Source organism: Saccoglossus kowalevskii, chromosome 7 (genome assembly GCF_978046115.1).
Source record: "Saccoglossus kowalevskii chromosome 7, keSacKowa6.1, whole genome shotgun sequence".
NCBI lineage: Eukaryota > Metazoa > Hemichordata > Enteropneusta > Harrimaniidae > Saccoglossus > Saccoglossus kowalevskii.
In genome coordinates this window covers 35665905-35693447 of record NC_140647.1, presented here as the reverse complement: position 1 = coordinate 35693447, position 27543 = coordinate 35665905, and the positions used below count along the sequence as shown (strand labels likewise).

At 38.4% G+C, this 27543-nt stretch overlaps 1 protein-coding gene across 1 annotated transcript in view; it reads left to right on the top strand.

Moving 5' to 3' along the window:
• LOC102801069 (peroxisomal carnitine O-octanoyltransferase-like) overlaps positions 1 to 27543 on the top strand; it is a 63446-nt gene that overhangs the window by 7135 nt on the left and 28768 nt on the right. Inside the window, exons 5-13 of the mRNA XM_085501924.1 lie at positions 525 to 658; positions 1253 to 1364; positions 1698 to 1791; positions 3110 to 3230; positions 14935 to 15035; positions 23756 to 23893; positions 25362 to 25397; positions 26744 to 26827; positions 27110 to 27217. Coding sequence (XP_085358050.1) covers positions 525 to 658; positions 1253 to 1364; positions 1698 to 1791; positions 3110 to 3230; positions 14935 to 15035; positions 23756 to 23893; positions 25362 to 25397; positions 26744 to 26827; positions 27110 to 27217 — 928 coding nt within the window. The remainder of the gene's footprint in view (positions 1 to 524; positions 659 to 1252; positions 1365 to 1697; positions 1792 to 3109; positions 3231 to 14934; positions 15036 to 23755; positions 23894 to 25361; positions 25398 to 26743; positions 26828 to 27109; positions 27218 to 27543) is intronic.

The following is a 27543-nucleotide window of genomic DNA, read 5'->3' as shown; positions in this document are numbered from 1 at the left end:
GAATGATAACCAATTGCTGACTTTTGGCTGTCATGTGCATCCTTCTGTCTATCATTTCTTGTGCATGCCTGGAGCGATTTTTTTATTCAAAGCTGGTCCATCATAAGTCATGATACATGTGAATATGGGCTTTGTTCTATTTTATTGACCTTCAACTGACAACCATTAATTGTCTCTAAAAAAAAAAAATTTGGACATTTGTCATTAAAAGTTTCTAGGGCATGCTTTGACCAATTTCATTCAAACTTAGTCTTTATACCTGTTTCATGCACATTTGTACTATCTCAATATTTAAACATAATCTGACTACCGGTATGCTTTTTATTGTTTGACAAAGTCACTAAAAACACAACAGGAACTACGTCATTGACTTATTCATTATGGATCAGTCTATTGAGATATATTGTATTATGTACATTGACTTTGCTCTGCTTTTCAGCTAAACGCAACACAAAAGTCAGTGGTTTTTAACAATTTGTTGGTTAGTATTTTGAATAAATCCTATTACTGTTTTTATATTCAAGTGAAGTATTTCCTGTAGTCAAAGCAAAAGCTATGGGAAATAAACCAATGTGTATGAACCAAAACTACACAGTATTTAATGTGTGTCAAGTGCCTGGAATCCACAAGGATCATCTAGTTTCTGCATTTAGAACAAGTAAGTTAAATGACAACATCAGTTAAATGACAACATCAGTTAAATGTGGATGTTGGTTGGACACAAATTGAGCTTTACCAGCGACCCAAAATTAAAACTTTCTTTAGTCGATCTTGAAGTTTACATACCTATCTGTCTGTAAGTAATTTCTCCCTGTCAATTACTACAAGGAAACGCATGCCTCTCAGTTATTTCTACCATTCACTGCTCATTGAGATACCCTATTATATGTAGTATATGATGAGTCTTTCCCATCCTTCACCAGAGAGTTTTTTTTTCAATCTAAGTACATGTATAGTCAAATTATATAGCTTAACATTCTTAGTAGTTATTTGTCAGAAACTTTGTAATTGCACAAAGTCTTAAATTCCCTACCATACCTTTGTTAGCTATGATTCACCACAAGTATTTTCTTTCTATTGTTTCTATTACATAGTATATGTGTAATTACTATTCTAAGTTATATCTCTCACTCTTTGGTAATCAGATTTCATAACAGTCCTCACATACGGAGTGAGATAAACCCATTACAATTTGCCAGTCATATGTGAATATCAGTTCAATTATTGAATACTAGTCTGATTTCTGTTTTAGAATCAGAAGGTTCATGTCCAGGATACGTGGCAGTATTTATAAATGGTCATGTGTTTCGCCTTGATATTATTGATGAAGATGATGAACCTATCACTCAACCGGAACTGTATAAGTATGTTAACTTAATCATTACATATACTATGTCCCGGTACCCAATCTTTGTACCAGCATCTAGACATATTACTGTTGTGAACCACACATGTACATTATACATTTGAAACTCATCTAGCCATTTTGTTGTCTGGCAATTTCAATTTCTCAGATGTTATGACGTCAGAAACCAATAACAATGCAATCATTTCTTGGATATGAATTAATTGACGTCATTTAATATTATTAGAACACTATATAACAATATAGATTGATTTGTTTTGTGAGCAAATTTCTTTTTTTCTGACGAGAAGCTCGGAAGATATGATGATTTGCAATTGTATGTTTGATACAGGCAGCTGTTATCCATAAAGTCTACTTGTGACAGTTTACCACCAGGTCCTGGTATTGGAGCATTAACAGCTTGGGATAGAACATCTTGGGCCAAGGTAAATCTTGTGATATTGCTGATAGACATGCATATGTTTTCTCTGCATGTTTTATTGATTTTCAAACTGAGATTTAGATTTATATAATGTATACAACTTGCTGTACAGTGTGCATTTCATTAATTTCCTGAAATTGCGCTAACTGTTCTATTGGTGATCCACTCCGCTAGGATTGCCATAATACCGTAAAATCTGTATTAGAAGCCGCATCCCTTATAAAAGCCACACCCATTCTTTTTGAATAATTGAGACCCAAAAATTCATCATTTCTCATATGTGTAGATGCTCTAATAAAAGCCACATCACCTCTGTTGCATTGTACCATTTTAATAGAAGCAGCGACTTTTAATACAGATTTTACAGTAATCACTTTTGTGTGTGTGATTTTCTATGTTTTCACATATTAATTTTTCTGTTATGTTTTCTGAGCTGATTTCGCTAAAACTTTGCAGGAAGGTCATACCTTCACTCTAGTTAGGAGGTAAAATCTGAAAAAATTCCTGGTCCACTGTTGGCTTAGCAGCAGCCAAAAAAAATGATTTTTGAATAGTTTTGTGCCAAATGTTTCTCTTCCTACAAATCTAGGATTAATAATCTCAGACATAGTGGACTCAGCTTGAGTGTGGACACAAAGTTACTACAAATTTTTTTTAGATCTTTTTTCATTACCAAAAAATTCCAGTAACGGCTTTTTAACTCTTGTGTGATTTTTTTTGGGTGGGCCGATTTTGTTTATACTTGGCAGGCAGGTCATACCATCACTCTATTTGGGTGGTAAAATTGGAAAAAAAATTTTGGCTCACCATTGTATTGCAACATTGCAACTGTAAATGCCGTGTTCAATCAAAGAATCTAGAAAATGCAATTGCAAAACGGCTCGAAAGAAAAAAATAATAATTATAACAGAAAAACATGTGCTAGTTAGTAAGTGAAGTGACTTCTGAAGACTGAATGCATTTTGCGAACGTTGTACATGGGCCATGGTTTTAGTTACAAACCGACATTTGCTGAAAATAATTAACATGTTTTTTGAGCACAGCGGATCTCCAAACAGTCTACCGACTTGCTGCATTATACCGGTATATCTACTACTCTTGACACAATGAACACGTGCCTGTCATATAAATATTAATTATTTATAAATTTGATTGAATGAATAACATTGGAACGTTTTCAACTGATGTTAAAGCGCACTGCACTCATTGAAAATTTATAAATATTTATAAAGATGAAGGGAACAGGTATGTTGTGCTAAGAGTACATTACATAAATTAATATGTAATTAATGCTCAGTTCAAATGTTGTTTACAATTTACAGGCAAGACAACATTTAATTGATATCGATGCTGACAACTTAAAAACCTTTAATATGATAGAGACAAGTATTATGTGCATTAGTTTGGATACACAAAATACACCTACCTCAGGAGAACAGGTATGTATCCATAGCGATAACAAGTATAATAAGCTACTTTAAATAGATTTTCATTGAGTGTGTCATATTATAATGTAGTAATATTACATACAGACACGTTACAAACATATAAACACAAAATTTGAATTGCGTCCACTGCAAAGCCATTCAAAAAAGCCAGCTCTAAACAGCGTGTATTGAACACAAACGCACAGTGATGTGATGCTAAAGTTGAATCTCTGTCACAATCAAACAGCTTGTATTGAACACAAACGCACAGTAATGTGATGCTAAAGTTGAATCTCTGTCACAATCAAACAGCTTGTATTGAACACAAACGCACAGTGATGTGATGCTAAAGTTGAATCTCTGTCACAATCAAACAGCTTGTATTGAACACAAACGCACAGTAATGTGATGCTAAAGTTGAATCTCTGTCACAATCAAACAGCTTGTATTGAACACAAACGCACAGTAATGTGATGCTAAAGTTGAATCTCTGTCACAATCAAACAGCTTGTATTGAACACAAACGCACAGTAATGTGATGCTAAAGTTGAATCTCTGTCACAATCAAACAGCGTGTATTGAACACAAATGCACAGTAATGTGATGCTAAAGTTGAATCTCTGTCACAATCAAACAGCTTGTATTGAACACAAATGCACAGTAATGTGATGCTAAAGTTGAATCTCTGTCACAATCAAACAGCGTGTATTGAACACAAACGCACAGTAATGTGATGCTAAAGTTGAATCTCTGTCACAATCAAACAGCTTGTATTGAACACAAATGCACAGTAATGTGATGCTAAAGTTGAATCTCTGTCACAATCAAACAGCGTGTATTGAACACAAACGCACAGTAATGTGATGCTAAAGTTGAATCTCTGTCACAATCAAACAGCTTGTATTGAACACAAATGCACAGTAATGTGATGCTAAAGTTGAATCTCTGTCACAATCAAACAGCTTGTATTGAACACAAACGCACAGTGATGTGATGCTAAAGTTGAATCTCTGTCACAATCAAACAGCTTGTATTGAACACAAACGCACAGTAATGTGATGCTAAAGTTGAATCTCTGTCACAATCAAACAGCTTGTATTGAACACAAACGCACAGTAATGTGATGCTAAAGTTGAATCTCTGTCACAATCAAACAGCTTGTATTGAACACAAACGCACAGTAATGTGATGCTAAAGTTGAATCTCTGTCACAATCAAACAGCGTGTATTGAACACAAATGCACAGTAATGTGATGCTAAAGTTGAATCTCTGTCACAATCAAACAGCTTGTATTGAACACAAACGCACAGTAATGTGATGCTAAAGTTGAATCTCTGTCACAATCAAACAGCTTGTATTGAACACAAACGCACAGTAATGTGATGCTAAAGTTGAATCTCTGTCACAATCAAACAGCTTGTATTGAACACAAACGCACAGTAATGTGATGCTAAAGTTGAATCTCTGTCACAATCAAACAGCTTGTATTGAACACAAACGCACAGTAATGTGATGCTAAAGTTGAATCTCTGTCACAATCAAACAGCTTGTATTGAACACAAACGCACAGTAATGTGATGCTAAAGTTGAATCTCTGTCACAATCAAACAGCTTGTATTGAACACAAACGCACAGTAATGTGATGCTAAAGTTGAATCTCTGTCACAATCAAACAGCTTGTATTGAACACAAACGCACAGTAATGTGATGCTAAAGTTGAATCTCTGTCACAATCAAACAGCTTGTATTGAACACAAACGCACAGTGATGTGATGCTAAAGTTGAATCTCTGTCACAATCAAACAGCTTGTATTGAACACAAACGCACAGTAATGTGATGCTAAAGTTGAATCTCTGTCACAATCAAACAGCTTGTATTGAACACAAACGCACAGTAATGTGATGCTAAAGTTGAATCTCTGTCACAATCAAACAGCTTGTATTGAACACAAATGCACAGTAATGTGATGCTAAAGTTGAATCTCTGTCACAATCAAACAGCTTGTATTGAACACAAACGCACAGTAATGTGATGCTAAAGTTGAATCTCTGTCACAATCAAACAGCTTGTATTGAACACAAATGCACAGTGATGTGATGCTAAAGTTGAATCTCTGTCACAATCAAACAGCTTGTATTGAACACAAACGCACAGTAATGTGATGCTAAAGTTGAATCTCTGTCACAATCAAACAGCTTGTATTGAACACAAACGCACAGTAATGTGATGCTAAAGTTGAATCTCTGTCACAATCAAACAGCGTGTATTGAACACAAATGCACAGTAATGTGATGCTAAAGTTGAATCTCTGTCACAATCAAACAGCTTGTATTGAACACAAACGCACAGTAATGTGATGCTAAAGTTGAATCTCTGTCACAATCAAACAGCTTGTATTGAACACAAACGCACAGTAATGTGATGCTAAAGTTGAATCTCTGTCACAATCAAACAGCTTGTATTGAACACAAACGCACAGTAATGTGATGCTAAAGTTGAATCTCTGTCACAATCAAACAGCTTGTATTGAACACAAACGCACAGTAATGTGATGCTAAAGTTGAATCTCTGTCACAATCAAACAGCTTGTATTGAACACAAACGCACAGTAATGTGATGCTAAAGTTGAATCTCTGTCACAATCAAACAGCTTGTATTGAACACAAACGCACAGTAATGTGATGCTAAAGTTGAATCTCTGTCACAATCAAACAGCTTGTATTGAACACAAACGCACAGTAATGTGATGCTAAAGTTGAATCTCTGTCACAATCAAACAGCTTGTATTGAACACAAACGCACAGTGATGTGATGCTAAAGTTGAATCTCTGTCACAATCAAACAGCTTGTATTGAACACAAACGCACAGTAATGTGATGCTAAAGTTGAATCTCTGTCACAATCAAACAGCGTGTATTGAACACAAATGCACAGTAATGTGATGCTAAAGTTGAATCTCTGTCACAATCAAACAGCTTGTATTGAACACAAACGCACAGTAATGTGATGCTAAAGTTGAATCTCTGTCACAATCAAACAGCTTGTATTGAACACAAATGCACAGTAATGTGATGCTAAAGTTGAATCTCTGTCACAATCAAACAGCTTGTATTGAACACAAACGCACAGTAATGTGATGCTAAAGTTGAATCTCTGTCACAATCAAACAGCTTGTATTGAACACAAATGCACAGTGATGTGATGCTAAAGTTGAATCTCTGTCACAATCAAACAGCTTGTATTGAACACAAACGCACAGTAATGTGATGCTAAAGTTGAATCTCTGTCACAATCAAACAGCTTGTATTGAACACAAACGCACAGTGATGTGATGCTAAAGTTGAATCTCTGTCACAATCAAACAGCTTGTATTGAACACAAACGCACAGTAATGTGATGCTAAAGTTGAATCTCTGTCACAATCAAACAGCTTGTATTGAACACAAACGCACAGTGATGTGATGCTAAAGTTGAATCTCTGTCACAATCAAACAGCTTGTATTGAACACAAACGCACAGTAATGTGATGCTAAAGTTGAATCTCTGTCACAATCAAACAGCTTGTATTGAACACAAACGCACAGTGATGTGATGCTAAAGTTGAATCTCTGTCACAATCAAACAGCTTGTATTGAACACAAACGCACAGTAATGTGATGCTAAAGTTGAATCTCTGTCACAATCAAACAGCTTGTATTGAACACAAACGCACAGTAATGTGATGCTAAAGTTGAATCTCTGTCACAATCAAACAGCTTGTATTGAACACAAACGCACAGTAATGTGATGCTAAAGTTGAATCTCTGTCACAATCAAACAGCTTGTATTGAACACAAACGCACAGTAATGTGATGCTAAAGTTGAATCTCTGTCACAATCAAACAGCTTGTATTGAACACAAACGCACAGTGATGTGATGCTAAAGTTGAATCTCTGTCACAATCAAACAGCTTGTATTGAACACAAACGCACAGTAATGTGATGCTAAAGTTGAATCTCTGTCACAATCAAACAGCGTGTATTGAACACAAATGCACAGTAATGTGATGCTAAAGTTGAATCTCTGTCACAATCAAACAGCTTGTATTGAACACAAACGCACAGTAATGTGATGCTAAAGTTGAATCTCTGTCACAATCAAACAGCTTGTATTGAACACAAATGCACAGTAATGTGATGCTAAAGTTGAATCTCTGTCACAATCAAACAGCTTGTATTGAACACAAACGCACAGTAATGTGATGCTAAAGTTGAATCTCTGTCACAATCAAACAGCTTGTATTGAACACAAATGCACAGTGATGTGATGCTAAAGTTGAATCTCTGTCACAATCAAACAGCTTGTATTGAACACAAACGCACAGTAATGTGATGCTAAAGTTGAATCTCTGTCACAATCAAACAGCTTGTATTGAACACAAACGCACAGTGATGTGATGCTAAAGTTGAATCTCTGTCACAATCAAACAGCTTGTATTGAACACAAACGCACAGTAATGTGATGCTAAAGTTGAATCTCTGTCACAATCAAACAGCTTGTATTGAACACAAACGCACAGTGATGTGATGCTAAAGTTGAATCTCTGTCACAATCAAACAGCTTGTATTGAACACAAACGCACAGTGATGTGATGCTAAAGTTGAATCTCTGTCACAATCAAACAGCTTGTATTGAACACAAACGCACAGTGATGTGATGCTAAAGTTGAATCTCTGTCACAATCAAACAGCTTGTATTGAACACAAACGCACAGTAATGTGATGCTAAAGTTGAATCTCTGTCACAATCAAACAGCTTGTATTGAACACAAATGCACAGTAATGTGATGCTAAAGTTGAATCTCTGTCACAATCAAACAGCTTGTATTGAACACAAACGCACAGTGATGTGATGCTAAAGTTGAATCTCTGTCACAATCAAACAGCTTGTATTGAACACAAACGCACAGTGATGTGATGCTAAAGTTGAATCTCTGTCACAATCAAACAGCTTGTATTGAACACAAACGCACAGTGATGTGATGCTAAAGTTGAATCTCTGTCACAATCAAACAGCTTGTATTGAACACAAACGCACAGTAATGTGATGCTAAAGTTGAATCTCTGTCACAATCAAACAGCTTGTATTGAACACAAATGCACAGTAATGTGATGCTAAAGTTGAATCTCTGTCACAATCAAACAGCTTGTATTGAACACAAACGCACAGTAATGTGATGCTAAAGTTGAATCTCTGTCACAATCAAACAGCTTGTATTGAACACAAACGCACAGTGATGTGATGCTAAAGTTGAATCTCTGTCACAATCAAACAGCTTGTATTGAACACAAACGCACAGTAATGTGATGCTAAAGTTGAATCTCTGTCACAATCAAACAGCTTGTATTGAACACAAACGCACAGTAATGTGATGCTAAAGTTGAATCTCTGTCACAATCAAACAGCTTGTATTGAACACAAATGCACAGTAATGTGATGCTAAAGTTGAATCTCTGTCACAATCAAACAGCTTGTATTGAACACAAACGCACAGTAATGTGATGCTAAAGTTGAATCTCTGTCACAATCAAACAGCTTGTATTGAACACAAACGCACAGTAATGTGATGCTAAAGTTGAATCTCTGTCACAATCAAACAGCTTGTATTGAACACAAACGCACAGTAATGTGATGCTAAAGTTGAATCTCTGTCACAATCAAACAGCTTGTATTGAACACAAACGCACAGTGATGTGATGCTAAAGTTGAATCTCTGTCACAATCAAACAGCTTGTATTGAACACAAACGCACAGTGATGTGATGCTAAAGTTGAATCTCTGTCACAATCAAACAGCTTGTATTGAACACAAACGCACAGTGATGTGATGCTAAAGTTGAATCTCTGTCACAATCAAACAGCTTGTATTGAACACAAACGCACAGTAATGTGATGCTAAAGTTGAATCTCTGTCACAATCAAACAGCTTGTATTGAACACAAACGCACAGTGATGTGATGCTAAAGTTGAATCTCTGTCACAATCAAACAGCTTGTATTGAACACAAACGCACAGTGATGTGATGCTAAAGTTGAATCTCTGTCACAATCAAACAGCTTGTATTGAACACAAACGCACAGTGATGTGATGCTAAAGTTGAATCTCTGTCACAATCAAACAGCTTGTATTGAACACAAACGCACAGTGATGTGATGCTAAAGTTGAATCTCTGTCACAATCAAACAGCTTGTATTGAACACAAACGCACAGTAATGTGATGCTAAAGTTGAATCTCTGTCACAATCAAACAGCTTGTATTGAACACAAACGCACAGTAATGTGATGCTAAAGTTGAATCTCTGTCACAATCAAACAGCTTGTATTGAACACAAACGCACAGTAATGTGATGCTAAAGTTGAATCTCTGTCACAATCAAACAGCTTGTATTGAACACAAACGCACAGTGATGTGATGCTAAAGTTGAATCTCTGTCACAATCAAACAGCTTGTATTGAACACAAACGCACAGTAATGTGATGCTAAAGTTGAATCTCTGTCACAATCAAACAGCTTGTATTGAACACAAACGCACAGTAATGTGATGCTAAAGTTGAATCTCTGTCACAATCAAACAGCTTGTATTGAACACAAACGCACAGTAATGTGATGCTAAAGTTGAATCTCTGTCACAATCAAACAGCTTGTATTGAACACAAACGCACAGTAATGTGATGCTAAAGTTGAATCTCTGTCACAATCAAACAGCTTGTATTGAACACAAACGCACAGTGATGTGATGCTAAAGTTGAATCTCTGTCACAATCAAACAGCTTGTATTGAACACAAATGCACAGTAATGTGATGCTAAAGTTGAATCTCTGTCACAATCAAACAGCTTGTATTGAACACAAACGCACAGTGATGTGATGCTAAAGTTGAATCTCTGTCACAATCAAACAGCTTGTATTGAACACAAACGCACAGTGATGTGATGCTAAAGTTGAATCTCTGTCACAATCAAACAGCTTGTATTGAACACAAACGCACAGTAATGTGATGCTAAAGTTGAATCTCTGTCACAATCAAACAGCTTGTATTGAACACAAACGCACAGTAATGTGATGCTAAAGTTGAATCTCTGTCACAATCAAACAGCTTGTATTGAACACAAACGCACAGTAATGTGATGCTAAAGTTGAATCTCTGTCACAATCAAACAGCTTGTATTGAACACAAACGCACAGTAATGTGATGCTAAAGTTGAATCTCTGTCACAATCAAACAGCTTGTATTGAACACAAACGCACAGTAATGTGATGCTAAAGTTGAATCTCTGTCACAATCAAACAGCTTGTATTGAACACAAACGCACAGTAATGTGATGCTAAAGTTGAATCTCTGTCACAATCAAACAGCTTGTATTGAACACAAACGCACAGTAATGTGATGCTAAAGTTGAATCTCTGTCACAATCAAACAGCTTGTATTGAACACAAACGCACAGTAATGTGATGCTAAAGTTGAATCTCTGTCACAATCAAACAGCTTGTATTGAACACAAACGCACAGTAATGTGATGCTAAAGTTGAATCTCTGTCACAATCAAACAGCTTGTATTGAACACAAACGCACAGTAATGTGATGCTAAAGTTGAATCTCTGTCACAATCAAACAGCTTGTATTGAACACAAACGCACAGTAATGTGATGCTAAAGTTGAATCTCTGTCACAATCAAACAGCTTGTATTGAACACAAACGCACAGTAATGTGATGCTAAAGTTGAATCTCTGTCACAATCAAACAGCTTGTATTGAACACAAACGCACAGTAATGTGATGCTAAAGTTGAATCTCTGTCACAATCAAACAGCTTGTATTGAACACAAACGCACAGTAATGTGATGCTAAAGTTGAATCTCTGTCACAATCAAACAGCTTGTATTGAACACAAACGCACAGTAATGTGATGCTAAAGTTGAATCTCTGTCACAATCAAACAGCTTGTATTGAACACAAACGCACAGTAATGTGATGCTAAAGTTGAATCTCTGTCACAATCAAACAGCTTGTATTGAACACAAACGCACAGTAATGTGATGCTAAAGTTGAATCTCTGTCACAATCAAACAGCTTGTATTGAACACAAACGCACAGTGATGTGATGCTAAAGTTGAATCTCTGTCACAATCAAACAGCTTGTATTGAACACAAACGCACAGTAATGTGATGCTAAAGTTGAATCTCTGTCACAATCAAACAGCTTGTATTGAACACAAACGCACAGTAATGTGATGCTAAAGTTGAATCTCTGTCACAATCAAACAGCTTGTATTGAACACAAACGCACAGTAATGTGATGCTAAAGTTGAATCTCTGTCACAATCAAACAGCTTGTATTGAACACAAACGCACAGTAATGTGATGCTAAAGTTGAATCTCTGTCACAATCAAACAGCTTGTATTGAACACAAACGCACAGTAATGTGATGCTAAAGTTGAATCTCTGTCACAATCAAACAGCTTGTATTGAACACAAACGCACAGTAATGTGATGCTAAAGTTGAATCTCTGTCACAATCAAACAGCTTGTATTGAACACAAACGCACAGTAATGTGATGCTAAAGTTGAATCTCTGTCACAATCAAACAGCTTGTATTGAACACAAATGCACAGTAATGTGATGCTAAAGTTGAATCTCTGTCACAATCAAACAGCTTGTATTGAACACAAACGCACAGTAATGTGATGCTAAAGTTGAATCTCTGTCACAATCAAACAGCTTGTATTGAACACAAACGCACAGTAATGTGATGCTAAAGTTGAATCTCTGTCACAATCAAACAGCTTGTATTGAACACAAACGCACAGTAATGTGATGCTAAAGTTGAATCTCTGTCACAATCAAACAGCTTGTATTGAACACAAACGCACAGTAATGTGATGCTAAAGTTGAATCTCTGTCACAATCAAACAGCTTGTATTGAACACAAACGCACAGTAATGTGATGCTAAAGTTGAATCTCTGTCACAATCAAACAGAAAAAAGCAAGTATATCAATTAAGCCTATCACATTGTGATTGACCTCAGTGACAAACAATAACATGCGTATATTTGGGAACATTGCATGGTTCTGTTCTGCAATTTCTTATCACATATCTTATGGTATGTGACAGCTTTTACTTATCTTTTAATTATACAACCTGTTTTTCCTGTATGGGACAACCTACCTACTTTTCCTGTATGGGACAACCTACCTACTTTTCCTGTATGGGGTAACCTACCTACTTTTCCTGTATGGGGTAACCTACCTACTTTTCCTATATGGGGTGACCTACCTACTTTTCCTGTATGGGATAACCTACCTACTTTTCCTGTATGGGATAACCTACCTACTTTTCCTGTATGGGGTAACCTACCTACTTTTCCTGTATGGGACAACCTACTTACTTTTCCTGTATGGGGTAACCTACCTACTTTTCCTGTATGGGACAACCTACCTACTTTTCCTGTATGGGGTAACCTACCTACTTTTCCTGTATGGGACAACCTACCTACTTTTCCTGTGTGGGACAACCTACCTCTTTTTCCTGTATGGGGTAACCTACCTACTTTTCCTGTATGGGGTAACCTACCTACTTTTCCTGTATGGAATAACCTACCTACTTTTCCTGTATGGGACAACCTACCTACTTTTCCTGTATGGAACAACCTACCTCTTTTTCCTGTATGGGGTAACCTACCTACTTTTCCTGTATGGGGTAACCTACCTACTTTTCCTGTATGGGGTAACCTATCTACTTTTCCTGTATGGAATAACCTACCTACTTTTCCTGTATGGGGTAACCTACCTAATTTTCCTGTATGGGACAACCTACCTACTTTTCCTGTATGGGGTAACCGACCTACTTTTCCTATATGGGGTAACCTACCTACTTTTCCTATATGGGGTGACCTACCTACTTTTCCTGTATGGGATAACCTACCTACTTTTTCTGTATAGGGTAACCTACCTACTTTTCCTGTATAGGATAACCTACCCCTTTTTCCTGTATGGGGTAACCTACCTACTTTTCCTGTATGGGATAACCTACCTACTTTTCCTGTATGGGACAACCTACCTACTTTTCCTGTATGGGATAACCTACCTACTTTTCCTGTATGGGACAACCTACCTACTTTTCCTGTATGGGACAACCTACCTACTTTTCCTGTATGGGACAACCTACCTCTTTTTCCTGTATGGGGTAACCTACCTACTTTTCCTGTATGGAATAACCTACCTACTTTTCCTGTATGGAATAACCTACCTACTTTTCCTGTATGGGGTAACCTACCTAATTTTCCTGTATGGGACAACCTACCTACTTTTCCTGTATGGGGTAACCGACCTACTTTTCCTATATGGGGTAACCTACCTACTTTTCCTGTATAGGATAACCTACCCCTTTTTCCTGTATAGGGTAACCTATCTACTTTTCCTGTATGGGGTAACCTACAATGTACCTACTTTTCCTGTATGGGATTACCTACCCCTTTTTCCTGTATGGGATAACCTACTTTTCCTGTTTAGGGTAATTACCCCATTCCAAGTTGTACATGTTTTAAACCTTGAGTGCCATTATTGGTGCTTCTCATTGGTTTACTCCTAATCAGTCAGAAATGTTGTCAATATAGGCAGTTCTGTGACATGATCAGGATATATGGGACTAACATGCATACACTCACAATGACCCTGAATACTGTGAATATAGGGTTTTCCTAGATATAATAAATACAAGTTCTTCTGTACAAATATCAATATAATTCAGCATAGACTATACGCCTGTCAGTCATGTTAGGTCAATGGTTATGGTGGCTCAATAGGCACTTTATTCTATAGTTTACAAATAGATTGCTCATAGCTATACATGGTCATATATGAACAAAATTGGGAGCATGGACCTAATTTTTTATATAATTATGTTATTATACCTTATGTGGATTTCGGAGTTAATACATGCGACTCTCTGAGGAAAAATAACACATGATGCATTCAATTACAAAAAAAATCTTAGATAAAATGCCTGCACATCCACTATGAACCAACCATGTTCGGGGAAACTTTATTGAGCATCTTTAGTCTGCAATCCTATCGTTCTCATACTATTGAACCTTAATTTTGTTGTACATTTTTGAATGTCATGCAATATACCCCTGGGGTAAGTAAATTATTGATGCAGATTAACTTAATTATGGTGGTTGAATCTCATGGAGCCATTTGTCCTATACATCTCACACATATAAGGTTACCTGGATATAACCACTGTGCAATCGATGAGGATGAGTGAGAATAGGGGTGTCAAGTGAAATAATGTTAATGTTGTATACAATAATGTTGTATCATCATAAATAAAGTTGTATTTCAAGTTGTATGCTTGACAGAAAAGCTCTCACTGCATGAACCTTATAAGTATCATATGGAATTCTTAAAATAGGTGGACATAAAAAAGTATTATATGTAAAAACAATGACCTTCGGATCAGTACAGGCTAGTTTCAATACTCTGATATTTCAAGGATTGTGTCCAAATCATTTAGTGTTAACATTCTTCATGGTGATCACAATAATCAGTGAGGAGTTGTGTACACTATACAAAGTAGGAATGTAACTTTTACACCTGGGAGAATTGTATTTTGAAAAGTCAATGAAATTAAAGCTTGAAAACATCAAATGTTGTTTTTGTTCTTATATAGGCAGCCACCTTAGCTGTGGGAGGACACGATGTATTTAACAGATGGTATGACAAAACATCCTTAATTGTCAGTTATTCCACTGGTCTCTTTGCTAGTTGTGCTAATGTAAGTTATATTCCACTGGTCTCATTGCTAGTTGTGCTAACGTAAGTTATATTCCACTGGTCTCATTGCTAGTTGTGCTAATGTAAGTTATATTCCACTGGTCTCATTGCTAGTTGTGCTAATGTAAATTATATTCCACTGATCTCTTTGCTAGCGGTGCTATTCCGAGGTTCAAGTGCATTAATACTCGTACTGGTGTCAACCACTTCCCAAATAACTCGTACACAGTTGCGTTAGGGTAACCAGTTTATTCAAGAAAGCGGTGAAAACTATAACAAATGACGTCATTGCTGACTGAACGAACGAGCGTGAACGACTTACGGAAAAATTTATGGAAATTGCGAAAAATACACTTATCAAATTACGACACTCGGAGCTAAGGTGGCCTGATCAACTCATGAGTCAATAAATTCAGAAAAATAACTTACTTCGCTGAGTCTAGTGTTCTTTTAGAAGGACTTTATGTAGCGATCTTCAGTCATACAAAACGCAGTTGGCGTACGCGTATGAGACTCTAGCCCATAATAGTTATAGCGAACTCTGACCTACGCTGAACGTAACGCCCGCGCCTAAAGAGGGCGGTATACTGTTAAAAGTGAAAGGGCGTCCAGCACACTCCCCGTTTAAAAATGAGCGATAGAGGTAATTTTTACTAAACGCTAGAACACTAACACTAAACTTAATTATAATCAAAACAACTAATGTTCAGAATTGTTCTCTTTGATACTTTGGATCAAAACGAGTTCGGCAATTGGTCTCTGGTAGATTCTTCTTACGTTGTCTCTACGAACCATGATGTCAGCTCTTCTGATCTTGTTGTCATTACTGTAGTATGTCTTCACGACACGTGCAAGAGGCCAGTTGTTGCGAGAGCATTCTTTATCTCAAAACAGGACGACGTCACCTTCATTGATGTTTGCAGTAGTCTTGTTCCACTTGCGTCTTGGTTGACGGCTTTGTAGGAACTCCTTCCTCCAACGCACCCAGAACTGGTCGGCAAGATACTGTACGCACCGCCACCTTTTCCTGCTGTACATGTCTTGCTGAATGAATGTACCCGGAGGAGGGTGTACAGTACAGTTCTCGCGGAAGCTTTGGCTTTTGTGGCATCATTGTCGCCTACGCATGGCTTCATTGTGGCCTCAGTATCGCATCATTGTGGCATCAGCTTCGCGTCATTGAAAATTGAAGCTGTGTTCGCCTCGCTATTTTGTGGCATCATCGTGGCCTCAGCTTCGCAGTCTCATGGCATCAACATGGCATCAGCTTCAAAGTATTGTGACATGAGTATGACCTCATTATTTGCACGCAGAAGGGCAGTAGACAAAAACATGTACAGAAGTTCGATATGTAATCGATTTGAAATTCAAGGCGAATAAAATAATACGATCAAGAGTAAAATGACATTTTAAAAAGATATCTTGTTTAATTATTTTAGTGTTGCGAGTATTGGGCACCAAAAACTTTGCGAAGTACATTACAATCGGCAAGGTGACGAGTTTCATATTGACTGGAAAGAAAATCGTGATAAATTCAAATCACACGATGCAATCGTCGTTCTGATACAACACAATTTGCTGTATACGAAGTGAAACTGTTGTTGTTATAAAATTTACCTTTTTTCGCTCATTTTATTTGCTGCTAGAAGAGCAGATTCAGATTCCTCATTTCGGTGGTATTTTTCTGTGTTTCGTTTAGTTTTAGCCGAGTCCGACCCCATGCCCGGACTACTAAAACATGCAACACACACGTACGCCGCCGGGTGCGTCGGCGTCGTCGCCAGTCATCTTGATACAAAGTTCCAAAACAAGTGCGTACATTTCCAACATATGATTGGATGGTTGTGGTGGCGTCGGTCTGGTAAAATTTGACAACCAATTCTCAAAATTAAGTCACGATCAGTGATCTGAGCTCGATCTATACGTACTTTAAAAGTATTCTCACAAACATATTTTCGAATGAAAACTAGCCATGCCCTGTAAAAAATCGAATAGCACTTGACATGCAGAAATAATTTATTGGGCTTCAGAAAAAAAACGTGTCCATTTAGCGTGGCCGTAAATATTTGGTCACCAGCCGATGAACAATTTGAAAATCATGATTCACACGGAAGTCCTTCGATACTGAAAATCATCGACCCCAGTCTGGTTTACCTTATTTTCCAACTTGCAAAACTGATTTGTATCTCAGCCCTGTTTTTTTTTTATTTTATTTTATTTTTTTTGAACTGAGGTAAAATCCCATCCGCTTGTCAAAATATACCGATGTTTTCCAGTGAATAATTGCGAAGCCTGTCACAGCACAAAAAAAAACTTTGTGAATCGACGTTGGAGATTGGATGGTACGACGACCTTTCAATTTGCGTTAAATATGTTTTGTTACAACATCATTGATTGGCTGAGAGTCACCTGATTGGAGCATGACCTGGGTCACAGAACCATATTAGTCCGTATTATCAACAGGACTTTGCGAGAAAACCACACCCACATTTTCAACCATTTTAGCGCGGAAGTTGCCAACAAATGTCGAAAACTCGTGAATTTTATAAATTCGAATAAAATAAAGCTAGCGATTCGTAAGACTGGTTAATAATATATCCCCCGATGCTCTTCGATTTTTTTATTTCAAGGTGAGAAATGGATACTAGTAGTTGAAGTTCCATCGATTTCAAGGCGACTATTTAACCGCGACAACTCTACGCTCTGTTGTAGTTTCGCGAGGTAAAACAAAAATACAATAAATAGTACTTGTTTAATTATTTGGTTTTACAGCCCGCAAATTACGGGACATGATCCCCATGAATTGCGATAAATAAATGCTGATTGTGTTGAATGACGGACGTCGGGACCGTTTGGAGAAACAAATTACGGTCGGTAGACATTTCAAACAAATGAAATTATTAACGAAAGACGAGATTTTTCTAGGTATTTACGATCGTTCGGTCATACCAAATATATACAAAATTGATAAATACACAAAGATGTGTAATAGTAGGTCATTTTTATTTTAGCCTTAGAAATATTTTCTTTCACTCAGTCCACGTCCATGCGTGGGAATTCTATTTAGCTTCATGGTCCTTCGGCTTGTCTTCTGCTTGGGGGAAACAACAATAATTATACAAATCGTAAACTCAACACAATCAGGAAAAGAAACCCAGACAACCATGTTGTACTTCTGTTGAATACATTTTGTAGCAGTGAGTCACGTCGGAATATTGTCTAAAGTAAAATATTCAATCCCAGCCAAATCTAGGTCAAAGGGTCAGATTGCGTGCATATAATTATAGATAGTTAAAACAAAAAGTATTTGAACTTTTGACGGTTGTTCAACATCTATGCACGGTTACTAAACTAGTAACCGTGATCTATGAAAACCAGAAAATTTTTAGTAGTCCGAATTGTTGCACGGTCGAAAATAAAACGGAAATTGACCGGTCAAAAGCGGAAGTGGTCAAGAGGTTTGGGGGAAATGAGTACAGTACTTCTTTGTTTGATGAAGCGATGCTGATGCCACATTGTCGCCATAATGAGGCCACAATGAAGCGAAGCGATAATCGCCTAACTTTTTAATGTCGCGACATTGAAGCGATGCTGAAGCCATAACAATGCCATAATGATGCGATGCTGAAGCGAAGGTGAAGCTGAAGTGAAGCCAAAGCTTCCGCGAGAACTGTACTGTACTTGTTGCGTCTTCATAGTGAGAAGCATACTGGGACTGAGTGCCAGCGGGTCATTGGCATCTGAAGATATGGTGGTTATGGGTCGAGCGTTGATTATGGCGCAAACTTCAGCCATTAGTGTGGAGAGCAAATCATGCGTGAACTGCGGTTTGCCAAGTTGTACGTACATAGAGTTAAGGACTTGTCTGACGATACCAATCTGTCTCTCCCATATGCCCCCAAAATGTGAGGCATGAGGTGGATTGAACACCCATTCACATTGGCGTTCTGTTAGAAACCTTTGCACTTGATGCTGGTCAAGTTCTTCGAGTGCTGCTTTTAGTTCGTTCTTCGCTCCTATGAAGTTGGTGCCCTGGTCACATCTCAGTTTCTTAACAGGGCCACGAATGGCTATGAAGCGACGCAGTGCGTTGATGAAGGCGGAGGTATCCATTGAGTTGATGATCTCAATGTGTATGGCTATTGTATATAGACATACAAAGATCATGGCCCATCGCTTGGCTTCTGATGAACCACCTCTCGTTCTCCTGTTCACTACACTCCAGGGACCGAAGACATCCATCCCCACATTTGTGAATGGTGGGGTGTTTTCAGCTCTGTCTGCAGGAAGGTCTGCCATCACTTGGATTAGACGTTTCGCTCTCAGCTTTCTGCAGGTTGTACATTGATATAGGATGGTTCTTACTAAGTCATGTAGGCTAAGAATCCAGAAACCTTTTGCTCTGATAGCTGCATGTGTGAGTTGACGACCTTGATGTTCAGTCTCTTGGTGAATGTGTTCAGCGATAAGTCGAGAGATGTGGCTGTTTTTTGGCAGTAGTATTGGATGGCGGCCGCAGAGATCAAGATCGGTTTGACGAACTCTGCCTTCAACACGAATGAGTCCATCCTTGTCCAGGAATGGGTTGAATCGATACAGTGGGCTCTCTCGTTTTATGTTATTGTTACCATCATCAGCTGTGTCTGCAATCATCAATACCTTGAGTTCATCTGGGAACGCCTCTTCTTGTACTGTGCGGAGGATAATGATCTTTGCACATGCAGCGGTGACAATCTTCGATGGAAGTTCACTATTGTCACTCTGGTGTTTCCGTAGCTTGATTATAAGGGTCGCTACTGCTCTCTTAAGAGCAGTCCATGTTGAGAAGCGGCGGAATCTCTCAGACTCTAGACAATTAACGTTAGGTTTGTGCTGTTTGGCAGATGTGGCTAGGATGCGTGGTTGTTTTCGAACTTCTGGGTCTTCTTCTGTTATTGCATACTGGATGCTTTCCGTTGTGGGTCCAGATGTTGGGTCAGATTCCCATAGGAAGGTAGGGCCTGTAAGCCATACAGTAGACATCAGTTGTTGGGCTGAAACAGATCTCGTTGCGAGATCGGGTTGATTCTGTTCGGTAGACACATGTCGCAATTGGTTTGGTGAAGATACATTATGTATCTTCTGTACTCGATTTGCTACATATACGTGGAAGCGCTTTGATCGATTGCTCAAGTAGCCAAGGACGATTGTACTGTCAGTGTGATAAACTGTGCGGTCTATAGTACTTCCAATTTCTATAGCTACCTTTTGTGCCAATTGTGTTGCTAAAATGGCTGCACAAAGTTCTAAGCGAGGAATTGACACAGCATGTGAGGGATTGACTTTAGCTTTGCCAAGAAGAAATGCTACATGAACTTTACCATCTTGGTTCACTCGTCGTAAATAAGCGACAGCTGCTATGGCTGCATTGCTTGCATCGGAAAATACATGACATTCACTTTGAATTATGGAACGTAAATCAGGTGGAATGTAACAGCGTTGTAGATGTACTTTCTCTGCATATGTAAGTCTGTTACACCAGTGGGTCCAGTGAGGAAGGTATTCAGCTGGAAGTGGATCGTCCCATCCAACGCTGGCCATCTCACGTCCCTTTGGCATTTCTGACATGAGTCCCTTGAGAATGCACTTCCCTTCTATTGTAACTGGAGCTAGTATTCCTATTGGGTCATAGATGGAGTTTATGGTCGCTAATACTCCTTGCCGTGAGAATGGCTTGTCCTTCAAGTCCACTTTGAATGTGAAAGTGTCCGCTTGAAGGGACCATTGTATCCCGAGTGATTGCTGTGAGGGTAGAGTGTCTTGACTAAAATCTAGACATTGCAGGTCTTTGGCACGTACTTCACTTGGGAGGGCGATCATTACATCCTTGTCATTGGAGACTATTTTGTGGAAATTAATGTTCTTGGTGGCTAACATGTCTCTTGTTCTTTTGATGAGGCTTATTGCTGTCGCTGCATCAGGTTGAGATGTTAAACCGTCATCTACATAGAAATCTTTGTGTATGAAGTCTTTCACGTCTTCACCATAGGTGGATTGGTTTTCTGTGGCAATCATTCTTAGGCCTAGTGTGGCTATGGCAGGGGAGGAAATGTTCCCAAAGAGGTGAACATTCATACGGTATTGTATCACAGGTCTCATGGGGTCATTGTCCTCGAACCAGAAGAAGCGAAGATAATCACGGTGTTCCTTGTTGACATGAAAGCTGTGAAACATCTGTTCCACGTCGCCCATTGTACCTACTGGCTTGCGTCGAAATCGCAGTATGACACCAAGTAGGCTATTCATCTGATCAAGTCCCTGAATTAGTGCATCATTCAGTGAGACACCTTTAAATCTACCGCTTGAGTCGAATACTACTCGTATCTGAGATTTTCTAGGGTGGTAAACACCAAAGTGTGGCAGGTACCAAGAGTTGTTGTCATCCAATTCTAACTTGGAACTGAACTAGCATGTTTACGTTCGATGACTTTTCCCATGAACTGCAGGTACTGTTGCATCATTTCTGGTTTGCGTTTGAGCTGGTTCTGGAGATTGCTAAAGCGATTGAGTGCCGACTGTCGGTTGTTTGGTAGTTCACTCAGATTTTGTTTGAAAGGTAGAGGGAATTCAAGGTTTCCCTGAGGGTTTGTGTGAGCACCCTTTTGCATAATGTGAAGGAACTGTTTGTCTTCAACAGAGAGGGCAACTTTCTCGTCATCTGCTGTCTCTTCAAATACGTCTATGTTGGCACGTTTAGGGGTGACTGGGTCTCTAATATACAAGTGGTGATCACATTTGAGTGTTGTATCTGTTCTGTTTGTCATTTGTGTGTCCAGGTAGTTCACTGTTGCTGTTGTACGGTGTACTGAAGCTCTGATAGCGCCCCTTACAGTTTCCATACACAGTTCACCAGATATCGTCCACCCTAGGTCGGTGCGTTGAGCCCATGGTGAGTTGGTCGGTCCATTTCTGATCTCTCTGACTTTCAGTGGTTCTGGACAGTTCCTGCCAATAAGGAGATGTATACCAATGTGTTCTCTCAATTCAGGAATTTTGTCGGCTATAGGTTTTAGATGATCAAATTTATTACATATTTCTGGTGAAGGTATTTCATCTTTGTCACTGGGTATGCAATCGTTCTCGAGTAGGACTGGAAGTGTGAACTTCTTCTTGCCATCGATGGATTCAATTATGATGTGGTCACCGCGTCTTCCAGTTCTGCGTTCGCCCTTGGCACTGCATGTTGACAGTTTGTACTCAAGTGTTGGACCCTGCATCTCCAATGCATTAAACAGATGGGTGTCCCCCATACATGCATTGGACTGATCATCAAGTACTGCGTACAATTCTATGAAATGTGTTGGGTTGGGTTGGATTGTTTGTAGACCTTTGCTAAAACTATTTTGTCACACGAACGTCCAGCTGTGCACTTAATGAGTTTTGTGCAATTTGATGTTACTGCTTGAGCTCCGTCAGTTTTCTTTGATTCGGTTTCTGCACCATGTTTAGTTGTGTCACCAGGCTTGTGTAGACAGGTTATGTGTTTGGTACTCTGACAGATACCACACTTGATGCTTGAGTTGCAGTCTCTCGCGAGGTGTTTCTGTGTGCACCTAAAACACAAGCCTTTGATCTTGCATAGATCGATCCTTTCATTTATCGGTTGCTTAGCGAAGGCCTTACAGTCAGATAAATCATGTCCGGTTACTTCATGGTATACGCACTGTTTAACACCTTCAGATGACTTTGTAGCGTGTACACGTGCAGTTGTTTTTGTCTGGATTGGTCTAGTCTTCTCTGGTGAGAAGTTGCTAGGTTTTGAAATGTCAGGATCGTTCTGTGATCTTGCAACATTTTTCATGTAGGAGGTGAAGAAACTGAATGGTGGGAATGTTCCATGGCTTAGTTTTTATGTTGATACTTTATCTCTCCACTTGTTGATGATAAATGACGGTAATTTCTCAATTATGGGATTCAATACGTGCGGAGAATTCAGCGTGTTTAGATGTGGGAGTTCTTCCATATGAGCTTCAGTATCTACGCATAGATCTGCCAGGTCACGTAGTCTTTGAGAGTCGCCAGCTCCAAATCGTAGAAAGGAGGTTAACTTTTTTATAATAACCGCCGTGATTACTGCTGGGTTGCCGAATCTCTCTTCTAATTCCTTCCAGGCTTCTATGTAGGCAGTGCTGGCATCTCAAACATATCTGAGACGGAATCTGTCTACTAATGTTTTTGGCTCTCCCTTTGTATATCTGGCTAGGAATAACAATTTCTCTGATGTGGGTACACAAGCTGTTTGCACCATGCATTCAAATGACCGGCGCCAGGGTAAAAACATGACTGGGTCCCCTTCGTATACCTCTGGCTCCTGTACAGGTAAACATTGACGGGCTAGAAGACGAATGTAGTGGTTAGGATCTGGTTGAGCTAGATCGTTAACCTTGGTTGACGGGTTGGTTTGACGGTCTAGGGCTGTCACTTCCATTTTAATTTGCTCAGAATGTGGCTTGATGTGAGTTAGATTGTGTGGAACACCCAAGGTGGGTTCTTGTTCTGAATAATGTGAAGCGTTGTGCATGATCGTTTGCCGACTGTAGTGGTGAAGTGTACATTTGTCGACAGTTGTCTTCTTCTACAGCCCTTTGAAAGGCCTCAGCGGTCGCTAGTGTGATGGCTGCTTTCTTTTCGGCTTCTAAGATTTTCATGTGTGCTATATACTCCGCTTCTCTGGCCCTATAGGTGGCTTCTTCTCTAGCCTTTGTTTTCTCATATTCAGCTGCCTTTGCAGCTGCGGCTGCGGCTTCAACATTGGCTTTGGCATGTACAGTGCTGACTCTGGATGATGTTCTAGACGTGATGGAACCCGAAATAGATAGTGTATGACCACGTGATGGCTTGATAGGAGGAGTGCGATCAAGTCGTCTGATTGATATCTCATTGATTTCAGAATCAATGATATGCATATTTCTAAGGTATATCGATTCCATGAATGCCATGTGGTCTTTTGTTTCATCTGAGCTATCAAGTTCATACAGGGTGGTCAAACGTTTCCAGGTGTCTTGGTATTGTTGGGTAAGGTGTTCAATTTCTGCTAATGGTGTGTCTGATGATTCTGTTGACACATGCAAGTTTGTTAGAATTCGTTTCAACCTTGTCCACGCTGCTGCCATGCTTTTCTCTGCATCAGTAGTAGCATTGATCATAGCCTTCATTATCATTTTTGTTTGACGTTGAGGGCGCACTTTGTCCTGTGAATTTTCCTCATACTTTTCATCCTCAGATTTCCGTTCAATATCATGTTGTTTATCATCTGTAGGCAAGTTATCTTCCATGACGCCATGATGAATCTCTGTTAAGCATTAACAACATTAACACTGGGACTAACCTTGCTTGAAGTAGACTAGCTGTACTCCAGTGGTCTTCATATATTCAGGCAAATTTTCACTATTCCGAGGTTCAAGTGCATTAGTACTTGTACTGGTGTCAACTACTTCCCAAATAACTCGTACACAGTTGTGTTAGGGTAACCAGTTTATTCAAGAAAGCGGTGAAAACTATAACAGGATAAAGAAATCACATTTCAAATGACGTCATCGTTGACTGAACGAACGAGCGTGAACGACTTACGGAAAAATTTATGGAAATTGCGAAAAATACACTTATCAAATTACGACACTCGGAGCTAAGGTGGCCTGATCAACTCATGAGTCAATAAATTCAGAAAAATAACTTACTTCGCTGAGTCTAGTGTTCTTTTAGAAGGACTTTATGTAGTGATCTTCAGTCATACAAAACGCAGTTGGCGTACGTGTATGAGACTCTAGCCCATAATAGTTATAGCGAACTCTGACCTACGCTGAACGTAACGCCTGCGCCTAAAGAGGGCGGTATACTGTTAAAATTGAAAGGGCGTCCAGCACAGGTGCTAATGTAAGTTATATTCCACTGGTCTCATTGCTAGCTGTGCTAATGTAAGTTATATTCCACTGGTCTCATTGCTAGCTGTGCTAATGTGAGTTATATTACACTGGTCTCTTTGCTAGCTGTGCTAATGTAAGTTATATTCCACTGGTCTCATTGCTAGTTGTGCTAATGTAAGTTATATTCCACTGGTTTCATTGCTAGTTCTGCTAATGTAAGTTATATTCCACTGGTCTCTTTGCTAGTTGTGCTAATGTAAGTTATATTCCACTGATCTCATTGCTAGTTGTGCTAATGTAAGTTATATCCCACTGGTCTCTTTGCTAGCTGTGCTAATGTAAGTTATATTCCACTGGTCTCATTGCTCGTTGTGCTAATGTAAGTTATATTCCACTGGTCTCTTTGCTAGTTGTGCTAATGTAAGTTATATCCCACTGGTCTCTTTGCTAGTTGTGCTAATGTAAGTTATATTCCACTGGTCTCATTGCTCGTTGTGCTAATGTAAGTTATATTTTACTGGTCTCATTGCTAGCTGTGCTAATGTAAGTTATATCCCACTGATCTCTTTACTAGTTGTGCTAATGTAAGTTATATTCCACTGGTCTCATTGCTAGTTGTGCTAATGTGAGTTATATTCCACTGGTCTCATTGCTAGTTATGCTAATGTAAGTTATATCCCACTGATCTCATTGCTAGTTGTGCTAATGTAAGTTATATCCCACTGGTATCTTTGCAAGTTGTGCTAATGTAAGTTATATCCCACTGATCTCATTGCTAGTTGTGCTAATGTAAGTTATATCCCACTGGTCTCATTGCTAGTTGTGCTAATGTAAGTTATATCCCACTGATCTCTTTGCTAGTTATGCTAATGTAAGTTATATTCCACTGGTCTCATTGCTAGTTGTGCTAATGTAAGTTATATCCCACTGGTCTCATTGCTAGCTGTGCTAATGTAAGTTATATTCCACTGGTCTCATTGCTAGTTGTGCTAATGTAAGTTATATTCCACTGGTCTCATTGCTAGTTGTGCTAATGTAAGTTATATTCCACTGGTCTCATTGCTAGTTGTGCTAATGTAAGTTATATTCCACTGGTCTCATTGCTAGTTGTGCTAATGTAAGTTATATCCCACTGGTTTCATTGCTAGTTGTGCTAATGTAAGTTATATTCCACTGGTCTCATTGCTAGTTGTGCTAATGTAAGTTATATCCCACTGATCTCATTGCTAGTTGTGCTAATGTAAGTTATATCCCACTGGTATCTTTGCAAGTTGTGCTAATGTAAGTTATATCCCACTGATCTCATTGCTAGTTGTGCTAATGTAAGTTATATCCCACTGGTCTCATTGCTAGTTGTGCTAATGTAAGTTATATCCCACTGATCTCTTTGCTAGTTATGCTAATGTAAGTTATATTCCACTGGTCTCATTGCTAGTTGTGCTAATGGAAGTTATATCCCACTGGTCTCATTGCTAGCTGTGCTAATGTAAGTTATATTCCACTGGTCTCATTGCTAGTTGTGCTAATGTAAGTTATATCCCACTGGTTTCATTGCTAGTTGTGCTAATGTAAGTTATATTCCACTGATCTCATTGCTAGTTGTGCTAATGTAAGTTATATCCCACTGGTCTCATTGCTAGTTGTGCTAATGTAAGTTATATTCCACTGGTCTCATTGCTAGTTGTGCTAACAACTCTTTACATTAAATAGACAGCAACACAGTTTTAATGCATTCTTTCTTATGAACATTAAAAACACTCACGACATGTACATGTAAAATAAAGAAGATGAACAATATTTTCCCCAGCATACACCTGTTGATGCAATCGTCGGTGTTGAGTTGTTTGATAGGATGCAAAAAATGATAAGGACAGTTGGAAATGAGTGGAAAGTAAGTGTGTTTTCATTATGTTGAGATCAATATATTTTATATATATTTATATGAAACCGAGGTGAATTTGTATTAAATTTGATTGGATTGGATTGCAAGGCAGATGTCACTATACGTAACTTTTACAATTATTTATATTTGAAGTTGATTGTCACTAATAAATAGAATGAATTTTGAAACACTTGCATATTAGCTAGGCTATCTAATGCTAAATTACATTGTTATGCTTTTGTATAAAAATTACATTTTTTTTCAATTCTAAAATTTCAACAAATTTGCTAGGCTCCTGCAAAACCAAGGGTTTTAGCTCCCCCAGTGAAGATGACGGTCACAGTAGATAATAAAATCATGAAATGTATTCAGCAATCTGCTGAGCAGTATTGGAAAAAGGTAAGTGTTGTAAAAAAGAAAATGAAAGATATTTATAAGTATTGTTAATAACACATCAACTGAGATGTAGTATTTGTAAGGTAATTAGGTGTTTTCAATGTCACATCCATAGAACATTTGTAAGGTAATTAGGTGTTTTCAATGTCACATCCATAGAACATTAGTAGGGTAATTAGGTGTTTTCAATGTCACATCCATAGAACATTTGTAAGGTAATTAGGTGTTTTCAATGTCACATCCATAGAACATTAGTAGGGTAATTAGGTGTTTTCAATATCACATCCATAGAACATTAGTAGGGTAATTAGGTGTTTTCAATGTCACAT